Source organism: Rhinolophus sinicus, linkage group LG12, assembly GCF_036562045.2.
Source record: "Rhinolophus sinicus isolate RSC01 linkage group LG12, ASM3656204v1, whole genome shotgun sequence".
Taxonomy (NCBI): Eukaryota; Metazoa; Chordata; class Mammalia; order Chiroptera; family Rhinolophidae; genus Rhinolophus; species Rhinolophus sinicus.
The window spans coordinates 42,951,190-42,976,685 of record NC_133761.1 but is presented as its reverse complement, the minus strand read 5'-3'; the positions used below and the strand labels follow the sequence as shown (position 1 = coordinate 42,976,685).

Below are 25,496 nucleotides of genomic sequence, written 5' to 3'. Positions count from 1 at the left end.
ACAACCTTTGGTGAGGTCCTCATTCCTCTTCATCTTTGTGTGACCATGGAGCTTAGCACTGTGGTTTACACATAGTAGATGCTCAATGAGTTATGTCCAATGATACATTCTTTAAAAAATTTTTATATCACTAGCTGCCTAGCATAGCACTAAGTACTAGAATGGTTACAAAAATAGTTGTGCCCTTGTCCTGACTAAATACTTAAATAATGTTAAGGTGACAAAGCAACAACTTAAAAATTATATAAAAGAGTATGATTAAGTACATTTGCTAAAATGTAGGCCAAATACATTGTACAACTGCTCTCAAAGTTTTCTAATTTAGTCCTGCAACAAGTGAAAAACGACTACTGTGGACAAGAAGATAAACTTCTTTATGGTTTGCAGAATTGAAAGTCATCAGCTCTAAAAAGAAAGCTATGTGGACTTTCAATGTGTTTTTCAGGTTCTATTCTCTCAACAACCTAAGTTATGAAACTTTCAGAATTATGAAAAAAAAGAGCACAAAAAGACTGCGATGTTCCAGAAACCACACACCAAGTGGGTAGGGATTGGAGGTGAGATGAAGGCATGGCTGGATTACTGGCTGGACATGAGAATGCCTCTTGGTGAGTCCATGAAAGTTCATAGTACGCTTCTAGCTGAAAAGGCTAGAAACATTGCTTTGATCCACTAAGTGTCATCAGATGTCGGGACTTTGAGGTCTATGCTCCAAGGTTCAGGTGCCTGACCTTGATCTACAAAGTCTAAGAAAAAGTGTGAGTTAATAAATAGAAAATTGGATTAGAAGTCTGTATGTTCTGACTCCCAAGAGCCTGTGAACAACTAAACAAAACCAAATAAAGAGTAAGAAGAAAAAAAAAAAGACTGATTTAGCTGCATAGGACTTCTGGGCCTCATTCTGGTTTGAGGTCAGAATATTGGTGTTTCAGAAATCAGTAAACACAAAAAAATCACATTTTCACAAGTTATTACTTCATTCCTGTTTCATGCATGAAACTTTAAAGGTACTTATACTGACCTTTTAATAGGCAGGCACCGACTGACACTTCCCATGCGTGTGAAAATATTTGGTAGCTCTTGCATAGTTATGTTTTGGGTTTATACAAAGAGTCTTAATCAGTACCACAGGAATCCTGTAGAAATTTCTATTCACACAGGTTGTTATTTGTAGAGATAAAGGGGTCTATTCAATATGTTCACCTCACTGAGTATATCCCAGATCGCAGAGCCTGCCTTTAAAATTGTGGGGTTGACGTTATTTAAACTGTCCCTCATGTCCTGGCACTGGGGACCTCATGTTGCTGTACAGCTGGCCTGAACCGTCTTTCCTTTATGCCATCCATAGTCCTCTAAAGCATGTGCTTTAAAATGATTTCAGGCCCTGATGCTTTGAAATTATTTCTTTTCTCATTGCACCGTGGAATAACCGAACCTCCTATCACCTAACTTCGGTGAGCTCTGCTAGAGACTGCAGGACAGACAGCAACGTGACACATGGAATTAAAGGAATTCATGCCAGGGTGTGATGGAAAGATCAAAATGGTTCTGTCCCCTCCTGTCCCTTACTCCCACACAAGCAAATTTGTTACTCGGTGGGGAAGACACCCACTGTTTAAATAGGTGAATGAAGGACTACCCCAAATCCGGAAATGTGACTAGGTAATTAGTGCAAGGTGAGGTGGGGTGATAAGGTGGAAAATTCTGGGCAGCGGGTGGGGTGGGAAGAGTCTCGGATGCCCTCAAATTACCGACCTAAGCTGGGGTTTCTCATTGTGGGTCTCAGCCAGTTGTAAGGGTCCAGGGGAGAACATCTGCGAACGTTCAAAACCTGCATTCTGGGGTGGGCCCCAAAGGGGCGGTAGGTTAAAGGGGGAAAGCCCCCCAAAGTGAAGGTCTTCTTATGTTGGCTGTCTAAAGCGCTCAGAGCACGTTGTAATTTATGATCCTATTGAATGTATTTAGAACAATTGAATCTTTTACAATTAAAACCAATAATCAGTAGGCGTTAAAGTCATTGACTGTATGCGGCATTGGTATCTAACCTGCGGTGGGGCTGTGTCTGCAAGTCTGTCCCGACTTCCTGACCCCGTCTCTAATCTGGTGTAACTGTGGTTTTTGTTCTTCCTGGAAGGGGGAGAGCCTGTTTCTCTTTTTTCTGTGAGTCGTGCTATTTTTGCCTCAGAGTTGATGGCTACTTTCCTAGATTTAATCCTTTTCTCTACTTTCCGAACATTTCCATTTAGAATTACTTTTGTGCTTACGGCGAGGCTGAAAGACTCGTTTGTTTTCAAGTCTCAAGGTGGACCTGGAGCTCTTCTAGGCTGGACGTGCAACTTACCGAGAAAGCCCTCGCGGCAGAGTCTGGATTTCGTCCTCGAGGGGAAGCGGGGGTCCTGAGGCCAGACCTCGGTCAGCCGGGACCTGCCGGTTGGGTCCTGGCCTCCGGGGACGGCGACCGCAGGCGGGATCCCCAGAACCGCCAGACCTCACTGGCGTCCTGCGGCTCTGAGTGGGAAACTCTGTACCCCCTCCCCGGGCACCAGAGGCCTCATCGGGGCGCATCTGAAGTGGGGCCCCCTCGGTAATTACGAGCAGCCTTGGGGGCTGGTCAGGGAGCCTACCTGGTCTGGTGCAGCCGGGGCGGGGCTCAGTCCCGAGAGTAGCACAGTCTGTGAGGGGGGGTGAGGGGGGTCGTCGGGGGAGGGGCTAGATGTAAGCCGGGCGGATACAGGGCCGGGACCAGGCGCGCGGAAAGGGGGTGGGGTTGGAGGAGAGCGGGGAGCGGGGGGCGGGTCCGGGGTAGGTGGGCGGGGCTGGAAGTGGGTGGGGCTGGAAGAGAGCCAGGCCGGTGGGGCTTGAGGGGGCGGGGCGCGGGTGGGGCGGGAAGTGGGCGGGGCGCCGTCGGGAAGGGGGCGGGGCGGGCCAGGAGAGAGTTGGTCCGGCAGTCGCGGCCGGGCGCGTGGCCGGGCCAGGGCGATGAGCGGGGCCGGTGCGCGGGGGCTGCGGGTGGACGGGCTACCCCCGCTGCCCAAGAGCCTGAGTGGGCTGCTGCACTCGGCGTCGGGCGGCGGCGCGGCGGGGGGCTGGCGGCACCTGGAGCGGCTGTACGCGCAGAAGTCGCGCATCCAGGACGAGCTGAGCCGCGGGGGCGCGGGCGCCGGCGGGGCCCGTAGCGCAGCGCTGCCAGCCAAACCTCCAAACCTGGACGCCGCGCTGGCCCTGCTGCGCAAGGAGATGGTAAGGGGGCTCCGCAGGCCGGGCGTGGGGGCGGAGGGTCTCCCTGACCCGGCTCGCCGTCCGGGCAAGTTCGCGGGACCCGAGCTCTGCTCCGGAAGTCCCCGCGCCAACCCTCCCTTCTCTGGTTCTTGTGCCCCAAAAGCTGGCGTGGAAAGACGGGCACTGTCCTCTCAACTACCCCTTTTACTTGTCCTCTGTGTCCGCGATTGGACCCTCGCCCAGACAGGATCCCTACTCTCCAAAGGCAGCTTTGGAGAGCGGCTATCCCCAATCTGGCCCCTGCTGGCTCGGAAACCCCGGCGGCCGGAGGCGCGGCGTGGGGTTCGCCCTTGGCCTCGGTGCGGGAGTGGCTTTCTCATCCCCCTCAGAGTGCAGCAGATCTCCAGTGTCAGGGAACGGCTTTCCCTGCGCCCAAGGGGTTAAGAGTTGTGTGCGGTGGTGCTTTCCTGTCTGGATGGGGACAGCTGGGTTCAAGCGAGCGTCGATTGGAACAGCCCTCGCCCCTCCCCGGCGCCCCAGGCGGCGCGTGCAGAATCCGATTACAGCCGGAGCCTCAGGCTCCAGACGGTCGTGCGGGCGAGCGCGCACCTAGCCCCTCTCTGTGAAGGGCCCCTGGGGTCCTCCCGTCTGGGATCCAAACAATGGGGCTTAGTTTTCGTCAGTCCTAGGGAAGTACATTAGGTGCTTCTGGACCAAGACGCACGATTTAGGGCGACGCCAAAAGCAGGGCAAGGACAGAGATTTAGGTGTTATCGAGCCTTTCCCCAGCTCTCTCCACTCGGCTTAGGCCAGAAGAAAGCAGAGAAACTGCCTCCTTTCTAACCCTCTCGCTGGCTACGGTCACCACCCCCTCCTCCCCCCGGCGTCCCCGCCCACTGCCCCTCTCTTTAGGATCTGCCCATTCCCTTCACCTAGTACTGGTTCTTTCCCTCTTCCAGTACAGGTAAATTCTTCATTAAGGAAATCCAATATGTGAAAGCCGTTTTGCCCCCAAGAATAAATTTGCCAAAATATTTATAATGGGAATCCTTTGAATATGCGTCTAGTTCATTAAGAAAAATTCCATTTATGCATCTTTTTCCCCCCAGAAGCATATCTGTTCTGAAAACAGAATTAAATCTAGAAAAGCAGCCTTAATACTTTTTAATCAATTAGATACTGTCTTCTCACTCTGTAGCTGGCATTGAAGTGATTTCCAATTCTCTTTGAAAAGATTTTTAAGCTTCTTACAGAATGACTTTAAATTCCAAGCCGAGTGTTTTTATTTATGAATAAATATTTATAGACACCAGCAGTGCTGCGTTTGAATTAGATAAATTTATGTCTAGTATGTTTACAGTCTGAACTTAGATATTGCTTAAATATGGCGGTGAAATAGGAAAAGTCCTCCCAGCTTAAGTTCCATACTGAAACTGAGACAGGAAAAGCTCAGGGCCACTCCTTTTGTGACGCTGTCTGGTTTATAAACATGCTTTGGAGTCTTGCTGTGGTGGCTTGGGAGTCAACATGCCATTCCCAAAAGTAATTTTCCAGGTCCCTCCTGGTGCCACTCAAGTACAGCCACAACCTTGTAATTTTGTCTTGGGCCTGAGCTGTCTCTAAGCCTAACGATCTGAAGCACCAGGAAAATAAACAGCCATCCTGAAGTCTGTCTGATATTTAGCTGAGATAAAGTTAAGATAGGCTACAGGCCTTGACAAAGTCCCTTTCAAGAAATGTCAGAAGGTCTTTGAAAGTATTCTGGTCTTTTGGCTTTTTCAGAGACCTGCTCACCTGGGGTGGTGGGGGTCTGAGTGACCTGCTGAAGCCCAGGCTCCCACTGTGAGGGCCTCACACAGATAAGAACTGGGAGTTCATTCCTGAATTATTTCCAGGAACAGTTTGTGTTGATCTATTTAATTTGAAGGCCTGAGGTCAAATCTGTGTCAAGGGACAGAACTGGAATTCATGGCCCTTGAATGTGATTAATCCCTTTAAAAAAAAAGTTTTGTGCAGAGAAAGGGCTGACTTCCAGCAGCTGTGACATGGAGGCGACAGGATTTTAATCAGGGAAAAGGGCCCTAGGACAGCGACAGCAAGCAGGCACTGGGAGTGGACGGCAGCAAGGGGCTTGTGATGGTGGGCCAAGGGTTGCCAGGGAAGGGGTGAAGCAGGACAGTGGCACAGAGTTGGACTCTGAGAGATGGATTTGATTGTAGGGTGTAGGAGGGAGAGCTGGACGCGTGGGAGGAGCTAGAGGAGAGCAGGAGGCAGAGCCTCCAACAAGGTGGGGACCCGTGAGCGGGGAACACGCGGGAGACGCTCCTCCGAAGCAGATGCTGCGGGATTGCTGACTAAATATTAGAGTTGGGGAAGGTGATGAAAGGAACCAGCGGTGACTTCAGCTTCTCATGGGACGTGCAGGGAAGCAAAACAATTCAAAGTTACGCACAGTCCTAGCACCAGTGATAATCACTGGTAAGATTTTGGGCTGTTTCCTGTGTAAGCGCAATGTAACTGCTTTCTATACATCCGCTTGGAATTTTTCCATGAGATACACACTCAAAGTCTTTCATATTTGTAAAAATCACTCATAATTTAAGTACCTCCCCTGAGGTCATAAATTCAGTCAGATGTGTCCAGCTCCAAAGGCCTGTTTAACTACTGCACTATACTCTCCGCGTGCAAGCCTGCACACACACTCGTACATTCACACACACACTCATACACGCTCACACTTACTCATATACACACACTCACACACACACACGCACACACTCGTACGCATTCACACACACAGATCATATTATATTGCCTTTCTCGGGGCACATATTACAAACATCTGGGTCAATATATACTGGGGATGCCCAAAAATGTGCACATTTTAAGAGATGTTATCTATGTATTACTTTGTGGTGTGTTTTTTTTTTTTTTTTTAAGATTTTAATGGGTGAAGGGGAAGAGGACTTTATTAGGGAACAGTGTGTCCTTCCGGGACTTTTTCCAAGTCAAGTTGTTGTCCTTTGAATCTTAGTTGTGGAGGGCGCAGCTCAGCTCCAGGTCCATTTGCCTTGTTGTTAGTTGCAAGGGGCGTAGCCCACCATCACTTGTGGGAGTTGAACCGGCAACCTTGTGGTTGAGAGCCCACGCTCCAACCAACTGAGCCATCTGGCCACCCGGGAGCTCAGCAGTAGCTCATTGACTTCATTCTAGTTGCGGAGGCGCAGCGCGCTGTCCCATGTGGGAATCGAACTGGCATCTCCTTTGCCCAGAGCTCGCACTCTAACCAACTGAGCCACCCGTCCACCCTATGTATTACTGTTTGAAGTTGAATTGAATTACAGTAGCAATATGTAGTATGACACTGGCTCAAAAGATAGCGTTAATCAAATGAATGCTAGTATCATTCATTGTATTACAATTTTTTTCCTTTCTTAAAATGTGTGTACATTTTTCTTGGCATACTCTGTGTGTTAGAATGGCTTCAATAACTGCATAGTATGCCTTTATATGGCAGCAACAGCCTTGATAATCCCTCATTGGGAGTGTGGGGTTTGTTGCACATTCAATGTGGGAGTCAGGAGAAGTGGCTGCTTTCAGCGGGAAGGTGGCTTGCCAGGACATCAGTGGAAGAGTGTTAAACATTTCGGAATGTGGAGTGAGAGGCTGGAGGGGAGATTTTGGCCTGGAGAGAATGGTTTGAAGGATGGTAAGGGTGGGAGCTGGGGAAGCTGGTGTACAGGGCGTGTGAGGGCAGGGGGAGCCTGTGTGGGCACAGGATTCTGTCCCATGATTGGTGACACCCTGCTCTGCTCTGAGAGTCATAGTTTGTACTCCAAGTTTCAGCACTTCCTGTTCCAGTGACCCCTTCTCTGGATTTCTGTACCACTGTGGTTCCCATCTCATCCCCCAATGGGCCCATTTAGAAAGCCGTGAGGGTCATTCAGATGGTTATTGTTCTATAGACCAGAAAAATGCCATTAAAATGAGAAGCTGAGTTCATCAGTTTTTTTTTAAATATCAGAGAGTATTTTTAGATCATATTCAATGGATGTTTACTGGGTGTATGTTAGGTGTAAAGTGCTGGATACAGGGGTGACTAGGAACATTCTAGATGTGAAGGAGCTGACCCCATCTGGTAGACATGGGCATCTTCACAGCAATATGACTGCTGTAGTTTAGACCACTTCTCGTTTTCATGACCGAAGACTCCACCTTGGTAATAGAAACTCCATCTGAACTAGCGAGCTCTTGGCAAAGGCACAGTCTTGTTGAACAGCTGGATGCACATACAGAGACAGGACCTGGCTGTTGGGGTTCCAGGAAGTCCACTGTATTGTCCCCCCTCTCCCACCATTTTATTTTTTTTCTACCTTTTGGAACATGGCTTCTAACAGTCTGCACTCTTGGTTTCGCCGTTGCTTCTTAGGTCCAGTCTGTAAATGCTGTGAGGAAGGACTCAAAGTGCCCAGCTTGGGTGGCCTGGCCAGCCTGGGCCAGCGAGTTGTGACCCAGGGCACGATCGTATTTTACTAAGAGTGTGTGACCATGTGGGGGGCTGGGCATTCCTCAAAGAAAGGACGGTTTGCAGAGATGGAGCAGAGGGCTGCTGGACAGCCAAAATACTAGATATCACAGACCTCTTTCTATATAAAAATACTTTGCCCTGAGCGCTCCACGGTTTGAAAGAGTTTTACCTGCCTAAGCTGACAGGCTAGCTTTGCTCACTAGATCTCAGTCAGCATTTCAAATCCTTGCATGTGGTTGAAGGAGGTCTTGACTCTCCATATCCACTGGGCCCCCTGGCTCACACCTTTTCTCACGCAGATTTCCACAGACTATTCTGCCCAGCAGCTCCGTGAGGTGAGGTTGCCTCATCAAGCTCAGATAGCCAAGAGTCACACGAAAGTGTAGAGGCAGAAAAAGGGCCTCAGACGTGAGGCAGGGGACCGTGGGGGCAGGGGGCGTGGGGCAGCGTCCCCGGGGATCCGTGGGTTCTGCTGCTCAGACCAGCGGCAGCAGGTTCTCACAGGTCTGCCTCGGAACCTCTTTGCCTCAGTTTCTTTTTGTCTTCAAACTATCAAACAGTAGTTTGGGCACCCACCTGTACACGACTGGGAAGTCATCCACACAGAACTTTTTGTTCTTGAACTGAAAAGATTTGGGAGAAGAATTTAATCTCAGGAGAATGTTTCATTTCTGAGACCAACAATACTTATCTGCCTCACGTTTCACTTGAGACAACTAAATGTCTGGTGAGCTTAGCCATGTGTTAGCTTGAATGGCAGACATCTCCGTGGGATTCAGTGTTCCCCTCCACGTGACACCAGTGTCTTGGAGAGGAGCTTGTAGTCTTTGAAAGGGTTTGTGGTGAAGGTCCAGCCTTAAATCGGGCCTGTGAAATGCCGTCTGAGACGAGGGCCTTAGCTCGCACTGTGGCCTTCTTGGTTGTCATGGTCACAGGAGCCTGGGGGTGCCTGATGACCTTGATCCTGCCAAGCTCGTGAAGCAGGCATCAGGATGCTGAACTGGCATTAAATTCTGTGGTATCACTTTGGTAAGCCTGTTCTCTGCTTGAGGCTTAGCTTCCCTGTTGGGAAAACGAGGGTTCAAGCCGCGAAGGATCCTTTTGGCTGTAGCAGTGTGATTCTTTTCCTCTCGTGCCTTTCTGGGTCTTCGCAGCTGCCTAGGAGTCAGTCCCATAGAATCACGTGGGCACGAGTACTGGCGGTGGTGCCCTGAGGACACTGCACCGCTGCGTTTGCTGCTGCACACCCACTTCGCGCAACTGGAAGCAGAAAAGAAGGAATGGGGCAACTGCTATTCTTGGACGCTGTTTATCAAAAATTAGGCTGTCTACGATAGTTCTTACAATTTTTAGGCCATAATTACGCTGTACAGTACTTGTCCCCATTCCAGGAACCGCCCCACACACACACACAAAAAAGAAAACTAAATATATGCAATCGTTTGTGCATGTGAAAACCCTTGTGCGGCTGTGTGGTGGGGGTGGGGCAGTAGGGCTGGCTGTGGGGTCAGCGGTCTGGTTTCACTCACTTTTGATGTCACCTCTGAGATTCTACTTATAGTCCCAGGATCTGAAGCTGTAAAGGACTGGAAGATGTTTTTTCATACGACTTTAATATTTACTATTACTGTGTCTACCGAGAGGGGCCGTAAGTTAATATTTTTCCTAACTCACAAGTGTCTACAAATAGCACGCCTTCTACATCCCCCGCCCCTTCTGGTTGAAGGTGTCTGTCTGTTAGATGTGAATATGAAAGTGCCTCGTTATTGCTACTGTGGCCACCTCTTCATTTGCAGAGGTTCCTGAATGAGCTGGTGCCCAGGCGTGTTTGCGTCTGGAAGAGCTCAGTGCTGACCCTGGCTCCGGGCCTGGTCCAGCAGTGCTGGAGAGCTTAGGCCAGGTGGGCGAGGACGTCCAGGGCAGCTGGAGAAGCAGACCGGCCCTCGTGCAGTTCATCCACACCATGCAGCAGCCGGAAGCTTTGCGTTTAGCGCCTGGAATACTCACCTACTCCACGGAGACTTCAGACCCCAGTTTGAAAAGCTAAATTTTTCAGGATCCCGGGCAGGAAAGCCTGCAGACAGACCACAGAGCCCAAGAACAGGAAACCAGCCCTGAGACTGGCTGGATCAGATATTTGCCCCTCTTGCCCAGCGTCATTCTCCAGAGCCGCCTCCTCCTATTCGCCCCGTTCCCTGCCCACATGCACAGGATGTTTCTAGATAAGTGGGGAGGGCTCCTTACGTTGCTCCTTCCCTCCTGTGGCTTGTTCCTTCACAGACACTTGACACAGAGATGTTTATTCTCCCTCCAAGAACTTTGGAGACTGAAAAACCCTTAGCCTTCCTTATAGTTCTATAGAAATTCGTTAAGAGGAGTGTGGCCATTTCAGTTTCTATGGGCACTTTGTGTTCACTTCCTCGATCACCCCTAAGAGCTGTGGGCTGGGCTGGTTTTGCAGGTACGAGAATCCTGTCTTTGAGGGTCAGGACAGGGAGGTGCTGACCTTGGGGTGGGGGTGGGGAAGGGAGGGTAACCCCTATGGGCACCAGGCCACCTCAGCCTGGAGAGGCTGAGCACAAGATTATCACCGAAATACATATAGAGACTAGAGAACATGGAAAGGGTGTTTTATTAGGTTGTTGACTGTGCTTCGAACTGGAGATAAAGTAGCCAAGTTCAAGGCAGTTAAAAAGAAATGCAAGATGTTTAACATTCTTATAACCACAGATATGCAAATCAAAGCAATAAAGTCTCATGTTTTACCTAAATGTTTTAGAGCAGAGATTTAAAAGAATGATCATAATGATGGTGAAATAATTTTATGTAGGGAAATAAACACCATAAAACAGAATTGATGCCAACCACTTTCTGTTGCTTATGTCAGTTGTCTGAAAACACTAGGTGCTGATATGAAATTTTCTATACATTGTCCAAGAAAGGGTTTTCTGATTTTAGTTTCAGGTTATCTTTCTTAACTGTACCTGCTCCTACACGGAGGGAATCTCGATTAATTGGATATCATTCAAGAAAATGACAGAACACAAGCTAACCTTCAAATGTCAGAAGTCATGTTTTTACCTCTCATCCCACCTGATTTTTAGCATCAGCTGCATCCATGTCAGCATTCATTGTCTTGAGTCATGAACCTTTGGGCCTTGGATGGATGGTCTGTTGTCTGTGGCCCCAGGACTGGGGAGGGATTGGAAGGAAGGCATCCATTCCTCTCCTCCCCTGCAATTTCATTTATCCTACAAAAATAGTCATACAAGTGAATAACAATACTTGTACCTGGATATGTATTGCAGTCATACATAACAGAATTGTATAATATGTAATAATGATAGAATACTACACAATTGTTGAAAAGACTGTACAACTGTATATACAGACACAAATGTTCACAGTATAAAAAGTAAGTTACAAAACTATATATATATAGTATATATACATATATATAAAAACAGTATATATACATATATAAAAACAGTATATATAAAACTATATATATGTGAATATATATATATGTGTGTGTATATATATATGGAAATGGTAGCTAAAAAACAAATTGGATATGCATAGTGTCTTGAGGGATATATCGAAAGGCTAAAAGTGGAAATCTTTAGAACAGTGGTTCTTAAAGTATGGTCTGGGACACCTAGGGGTCCCCAGATTCTTTTGGAGGTCCATAATTATGTGGTGGTCATATTGACAAATGTGACTTAAAATATTACCTAAGGAAATGTATCAACCTTTGGAAGATCTGCATAATTCAGTGAATCAATTTTCCACATTTTTCTTATAACTAATGCTTGATGTTATAAAGTCATGCATGGTTAAAAGACCCATCCAGAGGGCAAGGCTGATGAATTTTATTGTAACAGAGCATGAAAAATTCACTGGCATAATTATAAGTCCCACCCTGCAGCCAACTAAGAGGAGTGTCGAAGAAGAATATCCCCACAAGTATCTGAAAGCCTACTTCTTTCCCAATTACGTATCTGTGTGAGGCCAGATTTTCTTCAATCAAAATGTCACAAAAGATCAAATGCAGAAGCAGATAAGGCAGATGTTAAAAAGATTTACAAAATGTGATTGTTCCTAAAAATTTTATTTATGTTCATTTTTAAGAGTAAAGGGGTCCTACGACCAAAATATTTGAAAATTGTGGCTTTAGAAAGTGGAATCAGGAAAGACTGGTTTATGTAATTATGAACCATTGATTTCTTAATACATTAGAGTGTTTTTACACCCGGGGGAAAAGTAAAAGGATTGTGCAAAGACATTTCTTAAAGAAAATGGTCGATTCCTTTTCTTCATCTATGCCTAGGACCAGACAAGAGGAAATGGGCTGAATTGGTACTAAGGTTAGTTTATGGGACACGTTAAGTTGCAGAATGGGCTCTCAGGGTGGACGCCTTCTGGGGTAAGCAGAAAAGCCAACTCAAACTGCCTTACCTAGTAGAGGGATTTGTGGAAAGGTGTAGAGGTGGGGCGAGCTTTGGGTCTGGCTGAATCTGGGCACAGTCATGCAAGCTGGTCTGTTTTCTGCCTCTGAATCACCATGGCTCTTCAGAGTCTAGTCCTCAGCTTGGTGAATCTCAAGTGGTTACGGGAGATAAAGCTGGTCAGATGGCATCAATGCATTTCCGCCCGAGGCAGGAGAAAGTGGTGCAGGAGACCACGTGATGGATGGGAACCGTGCCTCAGTGAGCGCAGAACCACAGCTCACAGGGGAGCGTAGGGCCTGGCAGGGAGGGGCATATCTGTCAGCTTGGGAGCTGGGTTAATAGCCCCTGCCCACGAGATCCACACTGCTGCAGTCTTTTCTTTGCTTTTCCTTTTCTAAACAGTATGCAGGTCAGTGTCCTTCTGTCAACACATCCTTTATCCAGAAATCAGGTTACGATCCATTAGGTCACTACTTCCTTCATTACGTTCCAGTCCTGCAGCCTTAAACTACACAGCTCAATTAGATTTCAGGCATTTACCAAGTCTCGTCTGAAATAAATTTACAAGCATCCGTAGATGCTTCTTCATTCTTTATGTTTTGAAAATATAACTTTGTCAAAGTCCTCTCATTGTAAGTTAATACATATTCATGACAGAGAGTCTAGAAAATTCAGAAAAGACAAAAAAAACTAAAACTCACCTGTGATCTCAGCCTGTTGCTAGCCCACAGCTGGCAGTGTGGCATGTTCCTTCTGCTGTTGTCTGCTCAGGCAGTGCTCGCTGGTGGTCACAGCACCACACCTGCAGCCCTGCAGCCCTGGCCGGCTCCCTGCTCTGCCCCTGGCTGCCACCTTCCAGGGCTTCATTTGCTCATCAACAGAATCAACACCTCCCTCACAGGACAAGGACGAAGCTTATATATTTCAGGAGGAATATGCAGCCCAGTTCTTCTCTACCATCAGTCCCTAGAAGTGAACTAGTTAGCTGACTAAAAGTTATGCAGTATTTTAAGGCTTTTGATAGACATTGCCCGTCAGTCCTCCAGATTTTATAAGCGCGCAGTCTTGCTAGCAGTGTGCATCCATTTTATTGTACTTTTTGTTATTACTACGTAGTTTTAGAAATTAAGAGTATCATGATTGTTGGGAAGAAATTAAGCAGTACAGTAAGAAGTTCTGCTAGCAAACATTTTCTCTTCCAGTCAGAAGCTTACAGATGTGTGTGCATATACGTACAAAGTGAGATCTTGGAACGTTTGTGCTGAATAGTTCATGTTGGTCACTGTTCTACGCTAGTACATGCAGAACTGCTCGTTCTTTTAAACGACTGCCTGGTTTTTATCGTGTGACTCCACCATAATGTCTTAGACCAAGTTCCTATCACCCATTATGTTTTGATGTGAACTCTCATACAACAAACGTTTTCTGCATCTGTCCCCTTGTTTCAGGACCCTATGCTATAGGTCCCATCCTCCGGCTTAGCTGTACATCCCCCCGCCCCATGTGAGGGGTTACTTTTCATCTCAGGTTGAGGAATTGCGGTGATAGGAGATAGTGGACCGGGGCGGGGTGGGGGGTGTCACTTCAGAGTCCATCCCAGTGGAATTTGCTGAGAAGAACCCGTCTCAGCACCACGACCGGCTCCCTCCCCAGCCCGACCCACAGACCCTGCTCAGTATGGAGCCAGGCACTGATAATTCATTTCCTGTCTGTTGGTTTTGCTTTCTACTCACTGCTGTATTTGGGAAGAAGTTGCTTTTGTTTATGTCTCTTAAACATGCTAGTGAATTACTGCAACTTTTAGTTTTAGTTTCTTTTTTTTTTTTTTTTAGTTTTAGTTTCTTAAAACAGACTTTAATACTAGTTTTTATTTCTAAAAAATATCCTAAACTTTTTTCTGATACTTTGCTTTGAATCAACAAACATTTCACTTTAAAAGTTCCTTTCATCTTCTAAGCCTTGTGCCCTACAGGTAATGTTTCTATTGTAATTTTTTAAAGTTAGGAAGAAGTCCCTCCCCACCAAAGATATTCAGAGACTGAGTGATGTGAAACTCAGCTGGGAGCCACCGCCCTATCTGAGGGGCACTTCAAAAGCCAGCCTTTTGTGGGTTTCTGAAGCCATGTCAAGGGTGGCTCGGGATTGTGTATGTTGTGGGTTGGTGAGCACCTGCGAGTGCTGCTGGCGGGTGCAGGGGGCTGTGGGGAAAGAGAAGAGAAGGATCAGGAAGGAAGCAGGAAGCCTGGACACAGAGAGGAAGGAACCATGTCAGCAGTTGAAAGCAGTGGAAATGTGTGGCTTGTTCTTCTCTTGAAAGTCTAGAATGAGGGCTACAATGACAGGGTCTTAGAAAGCTGTGCTGTCCTTAAATGAGCCTATCTGAATTTTTTAAAGGTGTAATTTCAAAAACAGCTGTATCTTCTGAATCCAGCTGTGAATTCCGGAGGTCAGCTGTCCTTCAGGGACCTGTGGGAACACATCAGTGAGATGATAGCCTTCCGGTGCTGACAGAATGGAAACAATGGGGGGTGGGTAGCTGGCTTGCGGAGGTGTCCCCCTCCCCCCACGTACACTTTTTTCTGGAAGAATGAGTTCTCGTTCACGGGGGATTTAATTATATTATCTCTTGGATGGTCCCCTTTCCACGTCCCCAGACCCTCATACTTCAGTGTGGAGAGACTGATTTCTGGGGCCGACTGTCGTGAGTCTCTCTCCCAGTGCACATGGCTTGCGCTTGACCTTGTCACGGCATTCAGAGAAACTTGGTTTTGCATCTTCTGCTCCTATCAGGCAAGACGTGAGTGTTGTTTTTTTTAATGATGTGGTGAAAACCGTGCAGAGCAAGGCTTCCTCAGGGCACCTTGGGGTGCTCTGGGCACAAAGGGCTACCTGTTCAGCCCTGCTGCCTCTGGGGCTCTCCGGGTTGGAGCGAGGGGCCCACTGACCCAGGCTGCTTCTGGGAGGGCACCTTAGGTTTCTCCAGCGAATGCTCCCACCCAGTGCCTGCTCTGCAAGGCTCTGTGCTGGTGCCGAGGGATGGGAAGGAGCTGGGTTACTGCCGCACCGGCCTGTCCTCCATTAGGAGAAAGGAGAGCTATGCGTGTCGTTAGTGTGAGGCGGAGAACAGTAAATGCCACAAGACCTGACAGAGGCGAGGGAAGAGCGAGGGACGTGGTTGGAGCCAACCAGTCTGAAGGCTGGAGGAGATGCTGGCGTGGGGCCGGGCGAGCCAGGAGCAGGGCTGTAACCAACGCAGTGGGGACAAGTGGGAGACAGTTTGGGTGCCACCTGACTGTTGCCTGAGATGCAGGTAGAGCAGATTATGGAATGCTGCCTCGGGGTTTTCAGCTTCCTGCACAAGACTCAAGTGCTGGTGTGTAAACAAGCACAGCCCAGGCACAGGTGTCCTGGTGGCAAGCAGGTTTGTGTAGGACCTATGTGTCCTCACGGCTCATTTGGAGGGTGTCTGTTACATGAGAGGAGGGCTGGTGCTGAGGAAAGCAGGGAAGCTGGGGCGTGTGTAGGCATGTGTGCACGTGTGTGTGCTTAAAGCCTGTTCAATCAGTCGACACCCTTGGCATGTGTTGGCTTGGGTAACAGATGCGTGTGTTGGACAGGCTGTATTCCCAGGTGGGTCAGACCTCCGTTTCTAGGCCAGCATTCCACAAGGCAGCTTTGTGAGTCATCGGCTGCTGCAGTGCAGAAAGGTCCAGGACAGGATCCCACACCGGCCGGGCATGTCCTACTAGGCCAGGGACACCTGGAAATGGCCCCTCAGGAGAGAAGCCTGGGACCGAGGCACTGTGGGAAGTCGGGGCCTCTGAAACCCGGCCAGGGTCGCAGAGCCGGGGAGCCCAGGCTCCCTCTTCCACCCCGCCCTCCTCCATCAGGGCCAGCAGCATGGTGCTCTCTGAGACTTCTGTCTGGTTCCATCTTTCATTCCCAAGGCAGGGGACAGTCTTGGGGTCCCCCAAGCGATCTGGTATCAGAGTGACTCAGAAGAAGGGTCTCCAGGATCCAGATGGATCTTTGCTGGAGCTTTTTGAGCAATTATTGGTATGACCCTGGGAGGGAGTGACTCATGTTGTTAAAGTTCATACTCCTTGTATTAAGTCCTACAGAAGATAGGCTGAATCAGAATCTTGTGGCTTGGTTATGGTACTCAATTCAGGTACAGCAGAGGTGTCTTGGAAAACTGGAGCGAGGCCAGAGGAATGGATTTGATGGTTAATGGACCAGAACGTCCTCACGAACAATTGAAGGACCTGAGGATATTAGCTGGAGAAGACGGTGTTTTCAGGGGGTGGGCAGCGACAGAATGAAGATTATCTTCAAATATTTAAAAGGTGGTTAAGAAAGAGAGAAATTAGGTTTGGATACACCTCGGTAATACCTGGCAGCAGGGCTGTGTAGACCAGGGTGGGAGGTTTTGACTTGGTAGAAAGAATAATTACATCTGTTTGAAAAGGAGTGAACTGGTGTGGAAGGTCCTCCCTTTGGGGGTGGAAGTAAGACATCCGAGATCCTTTCCTACTCGAGAGTCTCCAGTCCCCACCCTGCTCCTGGCGGAGCAGGCTCGCTGCTTGCTTCCATCTTGCCTGACCACGCTGGCCGTCTTCTACCGAAGATGACTGCTGCCTCCGCTTTGTGTCGGTATTGACTGGTGGAGGCAGGGGCATGGTGGCACACGGTGCACGGTCATTATGGAGCTCTGCTGCCCGGTTTGCCCTGTACCTGCCTTTCCTTCCCAGGCGAGATTCCGCAGACTAGCAGAGTGGAGAAGAGTAACGAAAACAGCGCCAATGGTAGCAGCAGCTGTCGCTCTTCCTAGGAGCTGGAGAGTTTGTCCATGTCTCTCAACTGGGGGTGGCAGAGCCAGCATTTCAACTCAGGCAGGTACTCTCCATGCTGCTCTCTCTGCCTGGCTGGCCTGAAATAAATATAAGTGTCCTGGGAGAGACAGAAAGATACTTGTGTCAACACAGGTTCTTCCCTGGAACTGGACCTCAGAATCATCTGGGTGATTTTTAAAACACAGGTGTCAGGGACCCATTTTTCCTCCTGACACAGACGCCAACGCAGCATACTCACACTCTAATCAGGGCAAGGAGTGATGGTGTCACCCGAGGGTGTGGCACTGTGACAGCCTGAGCATCTTTTGCCGTACCTGTGGCTTACCTGGTCAGGTGTCCTTTTGAGAGCAGGAGCCAGGTCTCTGCCCTCTGACAGCTCAGGAAACTCCCAGACGGGTGCCATTTAGGACAGAGTCAGGGGTTCACTACACACTCACAAAGTGTTTGAGATAGCTGTACGTTATCCCCCCTATGTCCCTCATTTTATAGGCAGGGTGAGGGCAGGGCCTCCATAAAGCCATTGGAAGTGGCAGAGTTGACTGGGCCTGGAGGCCATGCCCGTGGCTTGTGGTGAGGTCTCTTCCTGAGAAAATCTCATTTTAGAAGTTCCAAGGTAGAAGGAATTCTGAATAATGGGAATTGCTATGGAAACAACAGAACTTGCCTCTCGATCTGGAAGTCTTCCTTTGAGCGTCTTAGCAAAATGTGCTAAGTAAATGTGACCTGGTTCCTGTATTATGGTATGTTTGGCTACAGTGGGAAGGTAGCCAGTGTTTGCTTGGTGACTCGCAGTAGTTGAGGGGTGTGAAGAATACCCTGGAATTTAACACCCAATCTTGTGACAACACAAATGTTTCTTTCTGGACCCCAGCTTCACTTGTGAAAAAGTCAGACTGTTATGAGGAGCAAAAGCTCCTATCTGGGTATGACTTACAGAAACTGAAACCTCTAACATGTCTCTGTGTTTTTCTTGTACACATTTCCATGCATTTTTGGTGCTTTAGCCCAGGACTTGGTACAAGAGGCGTTCAATTACTGCTTATTAAAATGGATCGATATTTCACTTACTCCTCCCAAGATTCCCGTCAGAGAAATTATTATTCCGTTTTGTCATTAACCAAGGCATAGAGATGATTCATGACCTGCTCGAGGGCCGAGAAGCACAAGGCGGGTCTCGGCATCTCGTTTGGAGTTTCTCCCCAGCAGCGTTGCTCAAGGTCACTGTCACCAGTGGCCCCAGACTTACTGAATCAGCATCTGTGTGGTTAACAGGAACCCCAGGTGATTCTCACACACATGAAAGTGTCAGATGCTCTAGGTTAGGCTGAATTTCCAGGTGGATTAACCCTTTGGGATTGATAAAAATGATGCTTTTTTTTGTCCTATACTTTTCTGTGGGATGGGCCTTGGGGAAAGGAGGAACTTGAAGAGAAACAAAGATACAACTTTTAAATGTTCTTTATTCTGTCACCACTTGTGGAAATAGTTCCCAGGAGACTCTTCGAGGCCCCGTCTTGCAAGGCTCAGTCAATGGCTTGCGCTGGCAACTGATCCCAGCACCGTCTCGGTTGGGGTAAGACTGATCCAGTCGGGAGGAGAGGGAATCAAACCACCTCTCTTGAGAGCCTACAGGTTGAGCTGGTCAGAGGGTGGGTGCTCCAGGGGCCAGTATGTGACACTGAGCGGTGCGCTCCTGTCACTGGGAAGATGACTGTGGTGTTTCAGGGAGCTGAGAATGACTGGGTTAGCAGGGAAGGCACATGTGGGTCGTCTCTGAATCTGGTCATAGCAAGAGGAAATGACACACTTGTGTCTTGGTATCCAGAGTGAAACCAGCCGGAGCTACCAGAATGTGTAGTGCTGTTGCTTGACGGGTGTGCTGGCTGAATGCCGGGGAGATTCTGCAGGCTGGGGCCCATGCCCTCAGGGGTGACCCTTCCCTGACACTCTGAGTAATGTCTGAGGTGTGGGCATCCCACAATTCAGGCTGTCTCAAAAGTGGAAAGCCAAAGCATGCGAGTGACGCCCCGAGTAGCTGGCTATGCGGAAGGAATGTGCTGGCACGAGCAGATGGCTGGCGCAGTGTTCCACTGAAATGAGACTCCAGGGCTGACTTCTTGTTTTTACCTCCCACCCTCCCCTCAAGGTTGGCCTCCGACAGCTGGACATGTCCTTGCTCTGCCAACTGTACAGCCTGTACGAGTCCATTCAGGAGTACAAGGGAGCCTGCCAGGCAGCAGCCAGCCCCGACGGCACTTACGCTCTGGAGAACGGCTTCTTCGATGACGAGGAGGAGGACTTCCAGGACCCCCTCCACGACGGGAGGGGACGCAGCCCTCAGAGGGACCTGTCACTGCCCGCCCCCACGCTCTCCGGCCACGACTGGATTCTGGAGTCCATCTAGACGGTCTCTGGAGGAAGGCGGCTCTTACTACCGACTCACTGTCAGCATTTGCTTTCCCTCTTGCAGGAAGGCTCCTCTGCTCATGCGGGGTGGTCCCCAGGCTTGCGGGACCAGTGCTGCCAGTTTAATTTGTAGGTAGGGAGAGCTCCACGGACACCTTGTGGGCACCTGTTTGGATGGCCGAGTTTCTGCTTAGGTGCACAGCAGTATTCTGACACCCTGGTACTGATGACTCATAGTGACAATATGGCAAGAGAATCCTGGAGAAGATCCTCGTGGGAATTTCCTGCGAGACGACTTCTAGTTTGTTCCTTCTCGACAGATGGAAGACGATCGCCACCGTCTTTGTTGTAGGGTTTGCCCCCAGTTGCGATGTGTCAAAGCTAACATTTCACGGCTCCCTTCCTTAGTACCTTCTTCAGCCTTGCTTGCTTTTTCATGAGCTTTTGAGCCTCTTGGTTGAGCTTTATTTACTTGTAAGCTGCATTACCAACTGTCCAGGTGACTCCATGTAAGCTCTATACTGAAAAGACAAACATTTCAGGTTACACCAATCAACTGCATTCTCTGAACCTGTCAAAACAACGTGTATCATTCCTTGCCCATCAGAGATAGGAGGAAGGAAGAGCATGCGAAGATATGTCGATTGGGAAAGAAACTGGGCCAGCTCATGTTTTGTATCATTCACTGTACGGTGGCAAACGTCTTTGTTTCTAAAGATTCTGAATGTAAACTAGTATGTTAGAAAGTGAGTCCCCCACCTCCACTCAAAACAGTGATCACCTTAAGCCTTAATATATTTATTAAAATCCTTTATGAACACTTTATACTTTGTGGATCAAAAATGAGGATAAAATGCTAAACTCCCTGTCTGTAGCTGTGTATTATTTTGGTCTGAATTCAGAATCATCAACTTTCATAACTTGAATGCATTGAATATAATCAAATACTGAAAGAAAATTAGTTTTTTTAAATTTATTTTTCAATTACAGTTCACATATAGTATTATATTAGTTTCAGGTGTACAACATAGCAATTAGACATTTATATACCTTATGAAGTGATCACCCTATAAATAAAGTACCCATCTGACACCACACATAGTTATTACAATATTATTGACGATATTCCTATGCTGCACTTATATATCCCCATGACTATTTTCTAACTACCAATTTGTGTTTCTTAATTCCTTTGTCGTTTTCACCCACCTCCCCAATCCCCCTCCCATTTGGCAACCATGAAAATGTTCTCTGTATCTGAATTTGTTTCTGTTTTGTTTGTTTATTTTGTTCTTTAGATTCCACATATAAGTGAGACTCCAGGGCTGACTTCTTGTCATGTGGTATGTGTCTTTCCCTGTGTGACTTCACTCAGTATAATACATTCTCTGTCCATCCATGTTATTGCAGATAGCAAGATTTTATTGTTTTTTTATGGCTGAGTAATATTCCATTATGTATATGTACCACCTCCTCTTTATCCATTCAACCATCGATGGACACCCAGGCTGCCTCCACGTCTTGGCCATTGTAAACAATGCTGCAATGAACATATCGGTGCACATGTACCTTCAAAGTAGTATTTTGGGTTTCTTCAGATAAATACCCAGAAGTGGGATTACTGGGTCCTTCTTGGTCTCTTGTTTTAAAGTCTATTTTGTCTAGTATAAGTATTGTTACCCCAGCTTTTTTTGTTCTTTGTTTCCATTTTCATGAAATATCTTTTCTCTATCCCTTTACTTTCAGTCTCTGTGTGCCTTTCGATCTGAAGTGGGTCTCTTGTAGATAGCATATGTAAGGATTTTGTTTTGTTATCCATTTAGCCACCCTATGGCTTTTTTTTTTAAATAGGCAACAGATTTGTTTTGTTGTTGTTTTTTTTAATTTTATTGGGTAACTGTGTTTTTTCCAGGACCCATCAGCTCCAAGTCAAGTCGTTGTCCTTCAGTCTAGTTGTGGAGGGCGCAGCTCACTGGCCCATGTGGGAATAGAACCGGCAACCCTGTTGTTAAGAGCATGTGCTCTAACCAACTGAGCTAACCCGCCGTCCCCACACTATGTCTTTTGATTGGAGCATTTAATCCATTTATATTTAAAATAATAGTTGATAGATATGTAGTTATTGACATTTTATTATATACTTCTTCTCCTTCTCCTTCTCATCCTCTTCCTCCTCCTCCTCCTCCTTCTCCTCCCTTTAACATTTTGTGTAATACTGGTTTAGTGGTGATGAATCCTTTAGCTTTTTCTTGTCTGGGAAGCCCTTTTTCTGCCCTTCAATTCTAAATGATAGCCTTGCTGGGTAGAATAACCTTGGTTGTAGGTCATTGCTTTACATCACATTGAATATTTTGTGCCAATCCCTTCCGGTCTATGAAGTTTCTGGTGAGAAATCAGCTGGCAGTCTTATAGGAGCTCCCTTGTAGGTCATTAACTGCTTTTCTCTTGCTGCTTTAAGATTCTCTCTGTATCTTTAATTTTTGGCATTTTAATTATGATGTGTCTTTGGGTTCATCTTGATTGGGACTGTTTGTGCTTCGTGGGCTTGTGTGTTTATTTCCTTTGCCAAGTTAGGAAAGTTTTTAGTCATTATTTCTTCAAATAGGTTTTCAATTCCTTGCTCTCTTCTTCTGGTACCCTTATGATGTGAATATTGATATGCTTGATGTTGTCCCAGAAGCCCTTTAAACTCTCCTCATTTGTTTGGATTCTTTTTGTTTGTTTGTTTTTGCTGTTCTGACTGGATATTTTCTGCTACCTTATCTTCTAAATTGCTGATTCGATTCTCTGCTTCATCTAATCGACTGTTGCTTTCCACTAATGTATTCTTCATTTCAATTATTGTATTCTTCATTTCTGACTGGTTCTTTTTTATGTTTTCTGTCTTCATTCTTATGATTCCCATCTCTTTGTTGAAGTTCTCCCTGAGTTCAGTGAGCATCCTCATAACCAGTGTTTTGAACTCTGCCTCTGGTAGATTGCTTGTCTGCATTTTGTTTAATTCTTTTTCTGGAGTTTTGTCTCCCCATTTTGGCTGCCTCTCTGTGTTTTGTCTCCCCATTTTGGCTGCCTCTCTGTGTTTGTTTCCATGTGTTAGGTAGGGCTGCTGTGTCTCCCAATCTTAGTAGAGTGGCCTTATGTAGTAGGTGTGCTGTGAAGCCCAGTGGTGCAGTCTCCCTGGTCACCTGAGAGGGGTGCTACAGGTATGTCCCTTGTGTGGGTTGTGTGTGTCCTCCTGTTGTAGTTGAGCCTTGGTTGCTGTTTGGAGGGATTGACCCTCAAAATTATTGGTTGTGAGGACTGGCCGTGACTACAGTTGAGGAGCTGTTGTGCAAGGGCTGACCCTATGGAGCAGGATTCACTTTAGCAGGGCTCTGGTGCCTGTGAAGTCTGCCCTTTGGGTGTGTTGTTTGTGGAGGTGGTTAGGTGGTGCTCTACTGTGGTCTGAAGCTGGTCACTGGGTATATTGGTTCTGGGGCCTCTTGGGAGGGGCTCCATTGCAGGTCAAGGTCAGTCACTGTCTGTGCCCTACCTGGGACCACTTGGAATGAGCTACAGAGTGATCTGCAAGTGGTTACCACTTGTGCTGGGCTTGGAGGTGGCTGGGAGAACTGCAAACTAAGGCCAGCTGCCGCCAATGCCCTGCAAGAGGTGCAGGGCATGCTGAGGCCTGATGCTGCTTGTTTGGGTTTTGTGAACCTTTGAGATATTTTAGGAAAGTCTGCAGCATGCGCCAAGACAGACCATTTGTATGTAAAAGCCACTGGGAGTGGCTTGGGTGGGCACATAAGTTGGGTAGGGCAGCATCTCAGAGAATCACCAGGGAGGGGTAAACGGTGTTAGGCATGTTGATGGAGACTCAGATATGGTGGCCTCTCATGTCTGCACGCTGGAAGTGGGGAGGGGTGAGGTGGAGGGCTCAAAAAAGGAACAAAATGGAGCCTGCCCAGACAGAGCTGCCCCTCCAGCCCTTGTCCTGCAGCCAGACAACTCATTTCCTTCCTGTGTGTCTCTGGTGCCTTTCGAGTTGCTTCCCCAGTGCTGGAGCTCAGAGTGAGTTTCAGTGAGTAAGTTCGGGCATGCACCCTTTAGAAGGAGCACCTGGGACTCCTGCCACCCTACTTTTCACTCAGCCACAATCTCAACTGGTTTTCACAACCAGAACTTATGGGGACTTCTCTCCCCAACACTGAAACCCTGGGGAGCCTGATGTGGGCCTGGGACCCCTCGCTCTCTAGGGGATTCTCCGCAGCTGAGATATCCCTTCTGTTTCTTAACTGTCACACGTGGGTGTGGGACCAGCCCACTCTGTCTCTGCCCCTCCTACCAGTCTCAGCATGGCTTCTGTATGTCCTTAGTGGTAGGACTTCTATTTAGCTAGATTTCAGGTGGTTCTCAGTGACAGTTGTTCTGTAGTTTAGTTGTAATTTTGATGTGGTCATGGGAGGAGGCCCTATTCTTCCTTCTTGACTAGAAGCCCAATTTGTTTTCTTATCCTGAAGAATTTAAAAGAAGCTTTTTTCCTCTATTGGCTTTTTTGCGAAGTGTTGTAGCCACAGTAGACGACCATTTACAGTGAACACTCCAGACCCCTAGCTCCTCTTCTTATTAGCACCTCTTTGGGGTCAGAGAGAGAGGAAGTAAACCTCACCTTCATGAACCACCTGTTGGCAGCCTGTTGTCTATCTGACTCTGCCAGAAACTGGGGTGAGGTGCCTAGAAGGAAGAGCACTCCTGCTTATTTCCTGTTTTGAAAGTAGTTGTTAAATGAGGCATAGCAGTAAGTTGCCTTTATCGTGTGATATACTGTTCAGTGGGGACAAGAAAATTGAAAGTGATAAGACCAAGTAAAGTCTGGTCACCTAGTCTGCAGGAACCTGCTCCTTCAAGGCTGGGCCCCTGCTTAACTATGAGTTGAACCTTAGGTGAGCTGTCTCAACCCTGATCACATTAGCACCACTTGGGGGTTTTTTAGAAAAATGTGCAGCTTGGCTCAGGACTGCCCAATACTCATCCTGCTTTGCTTAGGAAGGAGTGGGGCCCGGGCATGGGTGTGGTTATAGAAGTCCCCTGGGTGATTCTAATGCAGATCTGATTGAGATCCAGCATTCAAAATGTGGTCCATGGAGCAGATCACCAGAAACATTAGAGATGCACAGTCTCATGCCCCAACTAACCTACCAAGTCAGGTCCTGCGTCTTGAGAAGATGCCACCGATGAATCTTTTGCACCGAATTCAGCAAGCACAGCTTTGTGTCAGCCCAGCACCAACACTGCAGTGTGTCCTAGCAGCACTGAAGAACTTCCTGGCCTGCCCCGGCCGCCAGCACCCCGGCCCCTGGCCCCTGGCAATGGCCAGGAGACCCAGTCCTCTCCGAACAGGCTAACAATCTCCAGGTACAGAGCTTGCACTGGCTCAGGTTGGGGGAGCCCTCTAGTTCACAGTGCTTGGTCCCCGGGTTTGTGTCCTTGGCTCTTTGGAATCGTGATGACTTATACCCTTTGGTTTCTGGGCTCTCGTATCCTTCCTGCTGGAAAGTCTGTCAGAGTCAGAAGTGGAGGCAAGGAGGACCTCACCCTGCATGTCTCACTCCGACAGAGAAGTGGCACCTATCATAAACCACTGCAGTTTTTAATACACCGTTTGAAGTATATGTAAATCACCCCAAACTTTCTCTTACTGCAAGCATAGTGTACTGTTGTAAATATAGCTTGGCAAGGAATGTTAAAATTTACCAAACCATAAAATATTTTCTAAAATACACTCCTTACAAAGGTTCCACAGATGATTAGAAAATAAATTCAACTGGTGTCCCTTGTTATGTGGCATCAGTCATTACCTTTAGGCTCAGAGTGGGACTCTCTCCCTCCTCAGTGGCCAGCAGAGTGCCCGGCAAGCAGAAAGGCTGAAGAAACCATGCTTACCGCTGTCAGGCAACCTGCATAGTCATTAAAGAAAAGCCCCTTTAGCTTTCTAATAGTCAGTTAACCAACCTGACTCCTCGCTTTCATTTATCTGTAGCTGAGGGTGATGTCGTT

The 25,496-nt window shown here is 47.7% G+C and overlaps 1 protein-coding gene and 1 long non-coding RNA gene across 2 annotated transcripts; one reads left to right on the top strand and one right to left on the bottom strand.

The window, feature by feature from the left end:
• Positions 1-2,918: 2,918 nt before the first annotated feature.
• Positions 2,919-20,327, top strand: FAM89A (family with sequence similarity 89 member A). The gene is made up of 2 exons (XM_019757379.2): positions 2,919-3,240; positions 19,198-20,327. Exons 1-2 carry the CDS (start codon positions 2,980-2,982, stop codon positions 19,453-19,455), a joined length of 519 nt encoding a protein of 172 aa, XP_019612938.1. The 5' UTR covers positions 2,919-2,979; the 3' UTR covers positions 19,456-20,327.
• On the bottom strand, positions 3,887-12,337 carry LOC141567829 (uncharacterized). The gene is made up of 3 exons (XR_012490681.1): positions 12,206-12,337; positions 10,841-10,998; positions 3,887-9,007 (listed from the first exon to the last, which is right to left on the bottom strand). It is a non-coding gene; the product is annotated as an uncharacterized LOC141567829 (long non-coding RNA).
• Positions 20,328-25,496: the final 5,169 nt, after the last annotated feature.

Bases quoted from the DNA above. Each gene is read 5' to 3' on its own strand.
- FAM89A (XM_019757379.2), top strand. From the start codon at position 2,980: ATGAGCGGGGCCGGTGCGCGGGGGCTGCGGGTGGACGGGCTACCCCCG. The intron at 3,241-19,197 runs GTAAGGGGGCTC...CCTCCCCTCAAG, and splicing joins CCCTGCTGCGCAAGGAGATG to GTTGGCCTCCGACAGCTGGA.